This window comes from Hevea brasiliensis, chromosome 16 (genome assembly GCF_030052815.1).
Source record: "Hevea brasiliensis isolate MT/VB/25A 57/8 chromosome 16, ASM3005281v1, whole genome shotgun sequence".
Lineage (NCBI taxonomy): Eukaryota > Viridiplantae > Streptophyta > Magnoliopsida > Malpighiales > Euphorbiaceae > Hevea > Hevea brasiliensis.
Genome location: NC_079508.1, coordinates 66,845,287 through 66,860,623, shown reverse-complemented (window position 1 = coordinate 66,860,623; position 15,337 = coordinate 66,845,287). Strand labels below are relative to the sequence as shown.

The 15,337-nt window shown below is 33.4% G+C and overlaps 2 protein-coding genes and 1 non-coding gene across 3 annotated transcripts; all 3 read right to left on the bottom strand.

Moving 5' to 3' along the window:
• Window positions 1-1,477: 1,477 nt before the first annotated feature.
• Window positions 1,478-2,361, bottom strand: LOC110650352 (14 kDa proline-rich protein DC2.15-like). The gene has a single exon (XM_021805293.2). The coding sequence runs from the start codon at window positions 2,017-2,019 to the stop codon at window positions 1,603-1,605; it is 417 nt and encodes a 138-aa protein (XP_021660985.2). The 5' UTR covers window positions 2,020-2,361; the 3' UTR covers window positions 1,478-1,602.
• Window positions 2,362-5,328: 2,967 nt separating this feature from the next.
• Window positions 5,329-5,901, bottom strand: LOC110650355 (14 kDa proline-rich protein DC2.15-like). Its single transcript, XM_021805294.2, has one exon. The coding sequence runs from the start codon at window positions 5,854-5,856 to the stop codon at window positions 5,536-5,538; it is 321 nt and encodes a 106-aa protein (XP_021660986.1). The 5' UTR covers window positions 5,857-5,901; the 3' UTR covers window positions 5,329-5,535.
• A 4,357-nt stretch (window positions 5,902-10,258) lies between these two features.
• Window positions 10,259-10,365, bottom strand: LOC131175063 (small nucleolar RNA R71). The gene has a single exon (XR_009145223.1). It is a non-coding gene; the product is annotated as a small nucleolar RNA R71 (small nucleolar RNA).
• Between the last annotated feature and the right edge of the window lie 4,972 nt (window positions 10,366-15,337).

Sequence of the window (15,337 nt, the reverse complement as noted above, 5' to 3'; positions counted from 1 at the left end):
AAAATCTTTTTAATCAAGAACTGGAATTAAAAGAGAACATAATATTCATAGCAAATGGAGTTTGACATAAACCATGACTCCAGCTTAAGTTGGTATTTTGTAACAGAGATATTCTAGTGAATGGTAACATATGATTATAGGTTCATTTAAGGTAAACCTTATTACTAATTGGGTGGCCATGGCATGCTATGCTAGGTGTTAACCATGGTCTATGAGATGCATAAAATGATTTGGAGAAATTATTTATGGTAAGAAAGAGTTTTGATGATATTAAGAGTTGATATCATATCTCATTGCCAATTAGGAATGAGCCTAGTAAATCACACACATACACAAGTTATCACCTAATTAAATATGATTTAATTAATTAATTAAAGAGTTTAATTGATTGATTAAATAGGTTTGGTTTGCAATTATATTGCAAAGTTCCTAGCATGACTTGAAGCCAAATCCAGGTTATTGGATGTACAGTATAAGTTAAATTTATATTTAAAGTATTTAAATATGAATTTAATTAATGAGAAATTAATTAATTGATTTATATTTGATAATAAATTGATTAGAAGAAGAGAAATAATTATTTTGGGTTAAGAACTTAAAATTAAGACACAGGGGCATTTTGGTCATTTCACAGGGTGACATATGGCACCATGAGATGGTGACACATGGCATTACACATAAGCTTGTCAAATGTCTTTTAATCATGTAAAATGATTAAAATTAAGATTAAATATAGGTTTGACACTTGGCACAATGTAATTGGGTCAATTAAGCCTAGAACCAATCAGAGGGTAACATGTGGCAAGGGTTTAATGTGTTAACCTAGCTATATAAGTGTTGTTATGAAGAGAAAAAATATAACCAGCAGCTACTCCTCCTTTGTGACGCCATTTTGAATCTCTCCCTCTCTTCTTCTTCGTCTCTCATCTATTCCAAGAGATTAGAAAACAATCTCTTGAATTAAAAATACTAGAAATCGTTTCTAGTGTCCTATTTACATATTTAATTTCTTAAAATGTAGAACTTGATTTTCTAATTAATAGAAAAATCTTTAAAAGCTGTTCAAGGGCTGCCATAGGTGTTCTTGGTGTGGACAAACTAGAGGGACAATATCTGGTGTCCTGAAGACGAATCTCAAAGACGCAAATACACTGCAGTGCATCAAGAGGTTAGTGTGTTTGTTCTTGATTTAATCTAGGGTTCTAAAATTAATCTGATTAATTCTAAAATCTTAAATGGCAAATACAGATCCAAAAACATGTTAAAATAGTTTTAATATATTGTTTATCATTGAAATCAAATAGATAAAAATAGATGTATATGACCCTAGGTGAAAATAAAACTTGTGTTTTTCACGCTTCCGCTCCTTCAGTTTATGCTCAATTCAATTTTCATTGGAATTGAATACACCAATACAAATGCGAATATGGAAGAAAACAAGAAATCTTCTATGCTTAATAGAAAAAAAATAGTAGCATTCGGAAGTTATTGTTTAAACGTAATTATGGCATGAGCCATAAAAACTCCAAGAAACTGAAGCACACAACACGAGAATTGATAAAATTGCAGGTAACTACCTAGAAATAAGCAGAGTGCATTAATTTATGCACACTTGAATCCTTCTGGAACCTTCTTCCCACAGTAGTTGAGCAACAAGCTTAAGTTCACAGGAAGGTTTAGGTTAATGCCCAAGACACTAGCTTTGATGGTAGTGCAAAGGCACACAGCGGCTTCAAGATCAACAAGATCGCTGATAAGGCTGCAGCAAGGAGTCTTTGGTGGGGTTCCAACAGTAACGCTCAACAAATCTTTTAACAGATCCACACATACACCCAGCTTTACAGTGTCCTTTGGGCAACTACCCTTATTTGATGGGACTGCTGGTGATGGTTTGATTGGATGAGTTACATGGCCTTTTGGCTTTGGTGGTGGGCAATAGTTAGAGCTCACCAAAGTGAAGAAGAGGAGGTTGAAGGTGAGGAGAAGGGCAGGGGAGGAGGCTAGGGCTCTTGATGCCATATCATCCAAGATTCTTGGATAGTCTTTGGGATACTAAGCTTTGTTTTAGTTTCAAGAGACTGATGGAGATGGTGGAGTGGGTTAAGGCCTAAGGGGTTTATATAGAGGGAGAGATTATAATTAAGCAGTGCTAGTAATGAAATTTTAAAACCTCAAAACATGACCCATATGGACTCTCTTCCAGGCAAGGCAACAAAGCATGATGAATGAAGATCTTTTTAAAATATTCCCGAATTTAGCTACGTGTGGGCACATCGATCTGTGGAGGTACAACCTGGCATTGCAGCTTGCAGGACAAGGCCATTTCTAATTATAGAGTTTGGAGTTTTCCCCATTGGTTAGTTGGCAATTCTCTTATGCACATGCCAATTATAATCTTGCACTGCACAAATTTTTCATATCTGCATTTGTCATCTGCAAGTTGAGGGCTTCCAAAATGCCAGCTTGGTGGATCGAATCTTAATTTGTTGAATAATTTCTTCCAATATTGATCTCTTCACTATGATATATTGAAGTAATGCCCTGCCACACCATGAATTAATAACCACCTTTGCCCTTTCTGTAGAGAGAGATGGACAACATGTAAGTGTTAACGATAATGGGATATAGTTACAATAACAATATGTCTCCAATGTACAGACTAATGCCTCTGTCTCAGTCTCAGGTGCTGCTACTCTCACCACGAAAACAGAATTGCTAGAGCCTCAAGGCTTAAGATAAACGCATACTAATTCAATAAGACTCAAGGTGTAAAAACCTTCAAGATCTTAATCATTGATACTGCATAATGCAAAGAAAACAATTAATCTGCAGAGTAGGGCAAAAGAGCGTGAACTCCCCTGCAAGTGAAAATTTCACCCCTCCACAGGTATGCGTGTGATCCTGATCTGATTATAATATATATCTGTTATCTTTGGAAGTGAATTAGAAACTAATGATTGGTGGATTTACACAGTTGATCAGGGAATTTAGAAGTTTCAATCTGGAATGGGAACCTGTAACAACAAGATTGCTAAGCAACTATTTACCTCGCTTTCAAATTCACCATGTTGATTTAAATTATCATTCATATATATATATATATATATATATATATAATAAAAAAATGGGCATACCTAGGTCCCAGGGAGATGAAATCTCATAAATATATTTGCATGTTAGAAGTTAGAAGATAATGGATACATGAAGCCCAGCAGGAACAAGAAACATGTCTAGCGTCCACCCCACCACACAGTCCACAAATTATATTCGTTAGCTCGCTTGGATACACATGAAAATATGTGGAGAAATATAGAATGAAAACTTGAATCTGATGAATAATATACTTTTAAACTCTATATATTTATTATATATTAATGATAAATGATTTATTATTACTGTTAATAAGTCTTATGACTTAAATAACAACAATAATAAGATGATATATATGTTACCTTTGTAATACAAATTAATATCTTCTTTTAAATTTGTTTAGCCTAAGACTGAGACATATATATATATATATATATATATATATATATATATATAAAACTTTCTTTTAAATTTAACGTGTTATTAATTCATCTATAATTGGATTAATTAAAAGGTTTATGTATATTATATGCATTTTTTATTGGAACGAAATAAACGTAAATTAATGACTAAAGAACAAGAAACACAAGCCAGACACCTTGGGATGGGGTTTTGAATTTTTTTTTTTTTTTTCTCCTTTCAGAATGAAATTTTTGACCCTTTAACGGAGCCGAGCTTATTTGTTGGCTACCTAGCTCCCTACTCACAATGCAACGGTGCATTCAATGAAGTCTCCATTCTCAAAAAAAATATATAAAAAATATAAAGCCTCCATAAAATAATTAAACTTCTCCCTCATGCTCCCTTGTGATAACCTTTTTTTGTAAACGCTTGCGATTATCTTAAGAGCTTATATATATTGTGCGCAGTTTGTGCAAAATCAAAAGGTAATTAGTCAAATTCAATAAAATTAACAATATTATTAGTAACGACTCAATTTATTAATTTTATACGTATGGCCAAAAAATTTTAAAAATAAATTATCTGTCTATATTTAGGTTTATATGCCTATTCAATAAATAAATAATGCATTCATCAAAATAATGATAGATCATATCTAATTAAATTTTAATACATCATATCTAAAATTAATTATGATATTGATTTTTTTTATAATATATATATAACTATTAGGTGCATATCCTGTGGACCATGAAAGATGAACAGTGAGATTAAGAAAGTACTTTATTTGGCTTCTTCCTTATTAAATGTTTCCTTTATTCTCTCCCGTGAAACTATTGGATATTAGCTGAGCTGATGATCTTGCAAAATGTGGTACACAGCAATAACAGGATTTTGTGGCCTTTCTATAAGGATTGTGTTATCTTTTGATCTCATGTTCATTTCTCTTGTACTCTTTTTTGGTTTGCTGGGGTTTTTCAATAGTAGGAGATTTAGAATATAGGCTGATTGTAATGGGTTGAGTTTGTTGACGGTGGACAATTTCTCTATTAGTTTTTCCTCTCTTGCTCCTTTTTCTTTTTCATTAATAAATTTGTTTTGCCTAAAAATTCCTTTAAAAAAAAAGACTTTTGATATGGGAAGATCAAAATGTTCATTTTAAGTATAATTTTTTCATTATATCTAAATGAGAAAATATTGCCTAGATTTGATCCATCCAAAAGACTATATATAACGAAATCAATATGTTTATGTCTTAAGTCTATAAAATAGGAAAGTTTTTTTTATCTATACAATATAAGAATAGTTAGCGAGACTGTTATAATAGGCACACAAATCTAAGGCACACATACAATCACACAATCACACAGAAGAAGAATAATATAAGTTTTACATTGTTCGACTATAAAGTCTATGTCTACGGGTAATACGAAAAAAAAAAGTTTATTGTGATGCTCAAAACTCTCAAATCTTAACATGTTTCCCTAATATCTCATAAATCTACCGCAAAGAGCAAAATAATATAATATTGTTAGCCTATGTCCTCTGCTATCATTATAAATCTCATTTTTTATTTCAATTAAGTTGCAATATAAAATTTTCAAATCAAGTCACAATTCGAGTTCATAAAAATATATCTAAAATTCAAGTCACTTAAAAATAATAGAGACTCTTAGGAACGTTCGCCTTAATGAATGTGCTTTCAATCAACCATACCATCTTAAATAGAACAGTGCACAGTAAGAAGCATTCACAAGATACACAGACATAAGAGCAAGTGGTCGTTAATTATTCTTCTTGAAACATTTCATATAGATATTTGATAAATCAGCCCATAATATATATTATTGAAAAAGAAAGATTACAAACATCTTTCATATGTCTTATTGCTAGAATTGAACCCTAGTATTATTTAATAATACGAACGATTCACTAAAGGGATCAGATGATGAGGGAGAAGAACCGAAGCCTTCTCTAAGATATTATTGATTTAGTGCTAGTAAATAGTAATTAATAAACATGCCAAAGCTGAGAAGAAAGGACTTATGGACACTGGAATCCATTTTGAAGCTTCTTTCCGCAGTCGTTGAGAAATAAGCTCAAGTCGAGAGGAACGCTGGGATTAATGCCCAATACCTTAGCTTTGATAGCAGTGCAAAGGCAAAGAGCAGCTTCAAGGCTAGCAAGATTAGCAATGAGACTACAGCAAGCGGCATTTGGCGGGATTTTAATAATCCCCAACGCATCGACACAAACTTCGAACTTTACGGCATCGACGGGGCAAGTGTCAGCACTTGCCATACTAAAGAAGAGGAGGTTGAGGGATAGGAGCAAGGCAATGGAGGCTACAGGTCTTGAAGCCATTTCTCAAAGACGTTTGGCCCAAAATTCTTGGATGGTTTTTGAGATATAAGCTCTGTTATGCTTTAACAGTGAAGAAAAAATATGGTTTTATAGAGGGAGATTAGGCACTAGCACTGCTGGACATTAATTGCTTGAGTTATAAAAATCTCGACGCATGTGAGTACATCGCAAGGCTAGGCTTTATTTTTGGAGCTTTGGCATTGCTAGAAGATGACTCTTTTTGAATGTGTTGAATGTTAGACAACGAGGTTTATAGTTTATAAATTCCATAATTTTGAGCATGTGGATTTATTGGCATCTGCATATATATTAATTATGTTATCACAACAACTGGTTTTACGTTTCCACATGATGTACACCTAATTAATTATAATGTATATGTATATATTAAGAAAATAATAATATTATTAGTTTTTTATTGACAAAAATAAATAATTTAAAAAAATTAGAGAAATATATATAATAATAATAATATTAATCACATTCAAATTGATCGGGGATGATATCATTAACATATGTGTAAATGAAACTTTCAATAATATTAGCATATAATATTAATAATTATAACAATAATTATGATAAATTTCAAATTTATGATGAATTGGAGTTAGCAATATATATGCATATGAGTTATGCATATATATTTTTTTATAAGCAATAAATTTTTTTATTAAAATTAAGGTGAAAAATCAGCTGATGTCTCTATCTTTAGCTGCTAATGAAAAACCCCCTTAAAAACACAGCTGCAGAAGAAACACAATCTAACAGCACAACTGAAACAAAATTCGTTCTCCTAGTGGCCTGCAAAAGCATATATTTAAACTCAGATGACCTTAAGCTTCCCAATTTAGCAAATCAGTAATTAATAGGCACCCTTCATTTTCCTTTAATTATATTTTTTTGCACAATCCAAAATAAAGTAGCCAGTTACTATACTTAATAAATAAATAAATAAATAAATATATATATATATATATATATATATATATATATATATTTTTTTTTTTTTTTTTTTTACTGCCACCTTCAAAAGAATCTAAATCTGCAAATATATAACCTTATGCCAGCTGCTCGCAGAGCTCCCTTCAACCATGCGTATTTATTACCAATCCTTCCTTCTAACTATTTTGTTTTTTTTTTTTTCAACATTAAAACATTTTCACATTATCAAATTATTGTTTTTCTTATGTTTTAAATAATATTAAACTCATAAGTGTAAACCAAATTAAAATAAATAAATAAATAATCCACATCTTTTAGATAATTTTGTTTTAACAAGCTTTTTTTTTTTTTCTTAAAAACATGTTGTATGGATATTAAAATACATGTCATTAATAATTTGAATCAAAATCCAAAAGTACGCAATCGCATATATTCATACTTTAACATGTATTTTTATATATATTACAAATAGATTAGTTTAACCGTTTGGATCATTAGTTTAATCCAATAAAAATAACCAATTAATTTTAAATTAATTAGCTCAAATCAAATAGATCATAATTGATATAAGTTAATTAATCCAAATCAAAAGTAACCCAATCAAATCATAAGGTTACTCACCGTATCAAAAGTAACCACTCTTTTAGTTTGGATTTCAATAATCAACACTCACATTTTTAAAATATTTATATTAATCCCTTTCCTTTAACGAATTTATTTATGTTACAAATACCCATATATATGTGATAAATTTTAAAATAGTCATGATATTGAGTTAGATATTTTTAGAAGTTTTAAATATAACCTAAGTTGTTAATTTGTTACATAAACATTTCGGCTAATTCACTAATTTAGGTCCCATATTATAGACGATACATGTCTTGGAGCATCATCTCAGCAATATACCCAAAAAAAAAAAATCAATTTTATTGGAATTCAGTAAGAGTATTACAGAGAATTCGACCGCTAAATAAAAGAATACAGATGTTGAGAAATAATTAAGGCAATGAAGCCTTCTCTATATCATCATACAATACAGGAAAAAATTATTGGTGTATTATATTACACTCATTTCATATAGGCATTTTAGGATAGTTTTGCATCCATTTTGCCCTTATGTTTTAATATATTTTATGTTTTTAGCTTTATTTTAGCTTATTTGTTAACTTTAGATACTTTATATTTGATTTTTATAATTTTGTTGTTTTTGATAGGATTTTGTGGCAAATCGAAGATCAATGAGTGCATTAGGAAGTGATTTGAAGAAATTGGGAATTCTTTAAGCATGGAGGAAAGTTGAAGAAATCAAGCTTTGAAAGAGTAAGTTAGCCGAAATTTGTTTAAGACTTTACTTATGATGTTGCTTAGGGTATGTCATATAAGCTTAACCTTAGGCCTGTTCAAGCTGAAAGTCAAGCGCAGCTTAAATCCTACATATTCAAGCTTTTACTCCACAACCTGTCGAGAATTGCTTGAGATCCTGCTTAGAGTAAAGTGGCAATGCTTAAGGCACAGCACAGATCAAGCTGGAAGTCATGCATGAGCAGAAAGAAAACCCATTTTATTCCAGTCTGCCGAAATTTGCTGAGGGTCTACTTAACCTTAAGCAGACAGTGCGACCTGAAACTGAAATTTGCTAAGAAGCTGCTTAGGGTTAAGCCGTACCCTAAGCAGACTGCCCAGAACGTGAATAATGCTACTGACTTGGATAATTTTACACCTCATTTCCTATCCACTCCTTCGCTCTTATTTAATTTTAGGGCAACTTTTTGGGACGATATAAATTCATCATTTCCTAGTTTTTGCCATAAGAGGAAAGGAAGGAGAAATAAAAAAAGAAAGAAAATATAATAGAGAGAGGAGGAGACGCCATTTTCTAGGGAGGAGCTGCTGCAACCATTTTTGGAGCTCCAGAAACTAGAGTTTTGGGTTCTTCTACCTGAGTTTTTCTATTTTAGTCCTCTTATCATGTTTTTCTTTACTTTTCCATTAATCTTTCTTGTAAATACCATCATGAGTGAGTAAACTCTTTAGATTTCAGAGTTGGGAAATATGTTTTAGATTAATTTGTGGATTTGGACTGGGTATTTCCTTATTTTACGTAAATACGAGTTTTGATTCCTTCCTTGTGTGCTTGATTTACTTACCTAATGTTGGTACCCATTGGGTAGTGTGTTAATCTTTGATTGAAGGACCAAAAGGTGAAAGTCATTGACAGATAATCAAGGATTGGAACTTAAAATCACCTAGATTTAGAAATAAACTAGAATTTTAAGATGAATTAATGATTGGTTACAAAACTTAATGGGTTTTAGAGTAATTAAATAACATACGAAAGTAGGTTTGGTTATTTTAGAACACACTTTGGTTTGCTTGAAAAAGATATCAAAGTAATTTAGAATTAATCACCTTCAAACTCTATTTTTCCCTAAAAATTGGAATGCCCAAGAAAAATCCAAATTAATTTATGCATAAACCCCCAACTCTGGAATTACTTTTAACATAATTAGACTTTGATTTGAATTACCCATTGTTAATTTAGTTTAATTGCAAACTAGATCTAAAATTTATTTATTTGCTCTTTACCCATTTCAATTAGATTAATCAATTTACCTTGCTCACTTATATTTACCATTTATTCATTAATCATTAGCCCAAATAATCGCTTCATTCATAGTTTGGTACTCAAATAGCAAATCCTCGTGGGAATGATACTTGATTCATCACTTTATTACTTGAGACGACCCGTATACTTGCGGATTTGCCCCATCAAGTTTTTAGCGCCATTGCCGGGGGTTTGATTTTTGTTTGATATTGAAAAATTGTTCGTTTGGTTAATTTGGGCATTTTATTTTATTTTCTTTTTACCATTTTACTTTGAGAATTTGTTTATTTTGTTTTTAAGGTACTTTATTTTATGAGAAGAACAAAAAGTGAAGAAATCAATTTATTCTTTGATCCAGAAATAGAAAAGATAGCAAAAGCTTTAAGAGCAGAATCTAAAAGGAGAAAAGCTGAAATTAAAGCTCAACAACAACAAGAAAGAGCACAAAAGCAAGAGCAATTACAAGAAGAAATGGCCAACAACAATAACAACCGCTCTGTGAAGGATCATGCCTATCCTAACATTTGGGATTTCATGCCAAGTATCACAAGACCAAGAGTAGAAGCTAATAATTTTGAACTGAAACCTGCACTCTGTCAGATGGTACAACAACCACAATTTGGAGGAAATCCAAGTGAAAGTCCACATGTGCATCTGGCACACTTTCTTGAGATCAGTGATATGTTGAAGATAAATGGAGTTTCTGATGATGCAATTTGACTCAGATTATTTCCTTTTTCTTTGAAGGACCGAGCTAGAGAGTAGTTACATTCTTTGCCATCAGGTTCTATCACAACATGGGATGAACTTTCTCAAGCATTTTTAGCTCAATATTTTCCACCAAGCAAGACAGCTAAGCTAAGAAATGAGCTGACTTCTTTCAAACCTAGAGATGATGAGAGCTTGTATGAAGCATAGGAGAGGTACAAGGATTTGCAAAGTAGATGTCCACGTCATGGGATTCCTAAGTGGATGCTTGTTCAACACTTTTACAATGGAGTTTCACCAGCTCTAGAAGTACAATTGATGCATCTTCTGGAGGTGATCTTATGGAGAAATCTGAAGATAAAGCTTTTTCTGCTCTTGATAAAATTGCTTATAACAACTACCAATGGAGTTGTGAGAGGAATGAGATCAAGAAACCAACTGGTATGTTTGAGCTTGATGCCATGAATATGATTAATGCTAAGTTTGATGCTTTGACAAGGAAAATGGACAAGCTAAGCATGAAAGTAGATTCTTCAGCTGGAGGTTCTAGTAATTCAGCAGAAGTTGGAGCTGCAAATGTCAATTGTGCAGCTGATTTTTCTGCACTTAATCAAGATTTTTCAAGTGAGCAAGTGGATTATGTGGGGAACTACAATCAAAGACCAGGTGGTAACTCATTTTCTGCAACTTATGATCCAGCATGGAGAAACCACCCCAATTTTTCTTGGGGAGGTAGACAAGGACAACATCAGAATTTTCAGCAGAATAGAGGTCCTCCTCCTGGAATTCCTAAATCTCAAAATGCACCTGCTCCACCTCTACCACAACAAGCACAACGAGACAAGACAGCTAGATTAGAAGCTACGATTGATACTCTACTTGTGAGCCATCAAAGTCAACAAGATATGATTTCTCAATTAGCATCTAAAGTAGATCAAATGGCAACACACAACAAGATGTTAGAGAATCAAATAGCTCAACAAGCTAGCTCTTCAAATAACAAAGCATTTGGGAAGCTCCCTAGCCAACTAGAAAATTCAAGGGAGCATTACAAGGCTATTACATTGAGAAGTGGAAAAATATTGGAGAATGGAAATAAAAAGATTGAAGAGAAAATTGAAGAAGAGAAAAACAGAGAAAGAGATGAACAAACTGAAGTTGAAGTTAGAATTGAAGCTGAGAAAGAAAATTCAGTGGAAGAAAAAGGAAGTAAGGAGAGGGAGAGCAAAGAGGAAGAACCTAAATATATAGCACCTAAAGCCTACATGCCACCTTTACCATTCCCACAAAGGTTCCAGAAAGCGAAATTGGATAAACAATTTGGGAAGTTTTTGGAAGTATTGAAGTCTTTGCATGTGACTATTCCTTTCACTGATGCCTTAGCACAAATGCCTTCATATGCTAAATTTTTGAAGGAGATTTTATCTAACAAGAAGAAATTGGAGGAATTTGAGACCGTAGCTCTCATAGAAGAAAGCAGCGCTATTTTGCAAAATAAGCTTCCACCCAAATTGAAAGATCCTGGAAGTTTTCCATACCATGTCACATTGGGGATATCAGTATAGATAAGGCTTTATGTGATCTTGGAGCCAGTGTTAGTCTAATGCCATTGTCTATCTATGAGAAAGTGAAGATTGGAGAAATGAAGCCTACTACCATTTCACTACAGTTAGCAGATAGGTCTATTAAATTTCCAATTGGGGTAATTGAGAATGTTCCTCTGAAAGTTGGAAAATTTTTCATACCAGTGGATTTTGTGGTATTGGAGATGGAGGAGGATGTACACATTCCTATTATTCTTGGTAGACCTTTCCTTGCTACTGCTGGAGCTGTGATTGATGTAAAAAATGGAAGGCTTACATTAGAAGTTGGGGAAGAAAAAGTTGAATTTAATTTGTTTCAAGCAATGAAAAAGAAAGATGATTCAAATTCATGCTTGAGAATTGATGTGATAGATGAAGAGGTCAGAGAAGTGCTCAAAAAGCAACATCCTGAAGATCCCTTAGAAGCTTGTTTGGTTTTTAACATCAAAAAAGGGAATGAAATCGAAAAAGCTGCAGAATATGCTACAATCTTGAAAGGAAATCCACCTTTGCCTATGGCTGATATTGAGAAGATTGGGGATTTGAAGCAAGATACAACTTCATCATCAAAGCTTGAAAAAAGTGAAGCACCGAAGGTAGAGTTGAAACCTCTTCCAACAAATCTCAGGTATGCTTTTCTAGGTCAAAATTTTACATATCCTGTAATTGTTAGTGCTAAACTGAATGATTGTGAAGTTGAAAAATTATTAAGAGTTCTTAGAAAGCATAGAAGGATAATCGGTTATACAATTGATGATATTAAAGGAATACATCCTTCTGTGTGCATGCATAGAATTTTGTTGGAAAATAATCATAAAGCCTCTCGAGAGTCACAGAGGAGATTGAATCCAAATATAAAAGAGGTTGTGAAAAAGGAAATCTTGAAATTGCTTGATACAGGTATCATTTACCTGCTTTCTAAGAATTGGGTAAGTCCAGTTCATGTTGTACCCAAAAAAGGGGGCATCACAGTAGTGAAAAATGAAAATGATGAACTAATACCTACAAGGACTGTAACTGGATGGAGAATGTGTATAGACTATAAGAAGTTGAATAATGCAACTAGAAAGGACCATTTTCCATTACCATTTATAGATCAGATGCTTGAGAGACTAGCTCATCATTCTTATTTTTGCTATTTGGATGGCTATTCAGGGTTCTTTCAGATCCCTATTCACCTAGATGATCAGGATAAAACTACCTTCACATGTCCTTATGGTACCTTTGCATATCGAAGGATGCCATTTGGACTACGTAATGTCCCTGCTACATTTCAAAGATGTATGATGTCCATATTTTCTGACATGATTGAGGGTATTATGGAAGTGTTCATGGATGATTTTTCTGTGTATGGTAAATTTTTCGATGAATGCTTATCTAACTTGTCTAAGGTTTTGCAGAGATGTGAAGAGTTCAATTTAGTTTTGAATTGGGAAAAGTGCCATTTTATGGTACAAGAAGGAATTATTTTGGGACATCTTGTGTTAAACAGGGGTATTGAGGTGGATAAAGCAAAGGTAGAAATTATTGAGAAAATGCCACCCCCAACATCCGTGAAGGGAGTGAGGAGTTTCTTGGGGCATGTCGGATTTTATAGGAGATTCATCAAGGATTTCTCTAAGATTTCTAAGCCTCTTACCAATTTATTAAGTAAAGATGTGGAATTTCATTTTGACACTAATTGTATGAAAGCTTTTTGCAGGATAAAGGAAGCTTTGATATCTGCTCCTATTATGCAGCCACCCGATTGGTCATTACCTTTTAAGTTAATGTGCGATGCTAGCGATTATGCCATTGGGGCTGTTTTGGGACAAAGGAGAGATAAGAAGGTGTATGCAATATACTATGCAAGTAGAACCTTAGATGATGCTCAAATAAATTACTCTACCACAGAGAAAGAGTTTTTGGCAGTGGTATTCGCAGTAGATAAATTCAGGTCCTATCTTATGGGGTCTAAGGTAATAGTATACACAGATCATGCAGCTATCAAATATCTCCTTCAGAAAAAAGAGGCCAAACCTAGGTTAATAAGGTGGGTGCTACTCCTTCAAGAGTTTGACTTGGAAATTAAAGACAAGAAAGGAGTAGAAAATGTGGTAGCAAATCATCTGTCTAGATTGAAGCAAGAACAAGGAGATAATTTGGGAAAAGAGCCCCCAATAGATGATTATTTTCCTGATGAGCAACTATTAGTAATCAGGAATGCAAAAACCCCTTGGTATGCAGATTTCGTGAACTATCTGGCGTGTGGAATCCTTCCACCTGACCTAACATGGCAGCAAAAGAAGAAATTTCTTTTTGATGTGAAGGATTACGATTGGGAAGAGCCATTTTTGTTCAAGAGATGTGGAGATGGGTTGATTAAAAGATGTTTAGCTGATGAGGAGATAGGGAATGTTATTAAAGATTGCCATTCTTCACTTTATGGGGGTCATATGAGTGTGACAAAGATTGCAAAAAAAGTTCTTCAAGCAGGGTCCTTTTGGCCACATATGTTTAAAGATGTGAGAAAGTTTGTAAATGCATGTGATAGGTATCAAAGGATGGGTAATATCTCGAAGAGAGATGAAATGCCCCTCCAAAATATATTGGAAGTCGAACTATTTGATGTGTGGGGCATTGATTTCATGGGACCTTTTCCATCGTCCTTTGGACACAAATACATTTTAGTTGGGGTAGATTATGTGAGCAAATGGGTTGAAGCTATACCTTCTCCAACTAATGATGTTAGAGTTGTGATTAAATTCCTTAAAAAGTTCATTTTTACAAGATTTGGAACTCCACGTGCCATTGTGAGTGATGGAGGTTCTCATTTTTGCAACCATCAATTTGAGAGATTATTACAAAAATATGGAGTAATGCATAAGGTTGCAACACCCTACCATCCACAAACTAGTGGTCAAGTAGAGATCTCAAATAGAGAGTTGAAAAGAATTCTTGAGAAAACAGTGAATAGTTCAAGGAAAGATTGGTCACTAAAGTTAGATGATGCTCTTTGGGCCTATAGAACAGCTTTTAAAACTCCTATTGGCACCACCCCGTTTAGATTGGTTTATGGGAAAGCTTGTCATTTACCTTTGGAGTTGGAGCATAGAGCATATTGGGCCATAAGGACACTAAATTTTGACTTAAAAACTGCAGGAGAAAAAAGAATGCTGCAACTAAATGAACTTGAGGAACTTAGATTGGATGCTTATGAAAATGCCAAGCTTTACAAGGAAAGAACTAAGAGATGGCATGATAAGCATATTAGGAGGAAAGAATTTCAGGAAGGGGATATTGTTCTCTTATATAATTCTAGTTTAAGGTTATTTCCCGGAAAATTAAAGTCAAGATGGTCAGGGCCTTACACTGTTATAAAGGTATACCCCTATGGAGCTGTTGAGATAGGGAATGAAACCTCAGGGACTTTCAAGGTTAATGGGCAGAGATTAAAGCATTATATCATTGGAGAACCCACACAAAAGGTTGTAGAGGTTTCATGGCTTGGTTCCCCAATTGGGGATATTTAGGTGATTTGGAGTGGCAGGTCAAGCTTAAGACCTTAAACAAGCGTTTCTTGGGAGGCAACCCAAGCGTATCCTTTTATAGTTTATTAATCTTCTATTTCATTTCATTTTCAGCTTTTACCCTCATTAAACTC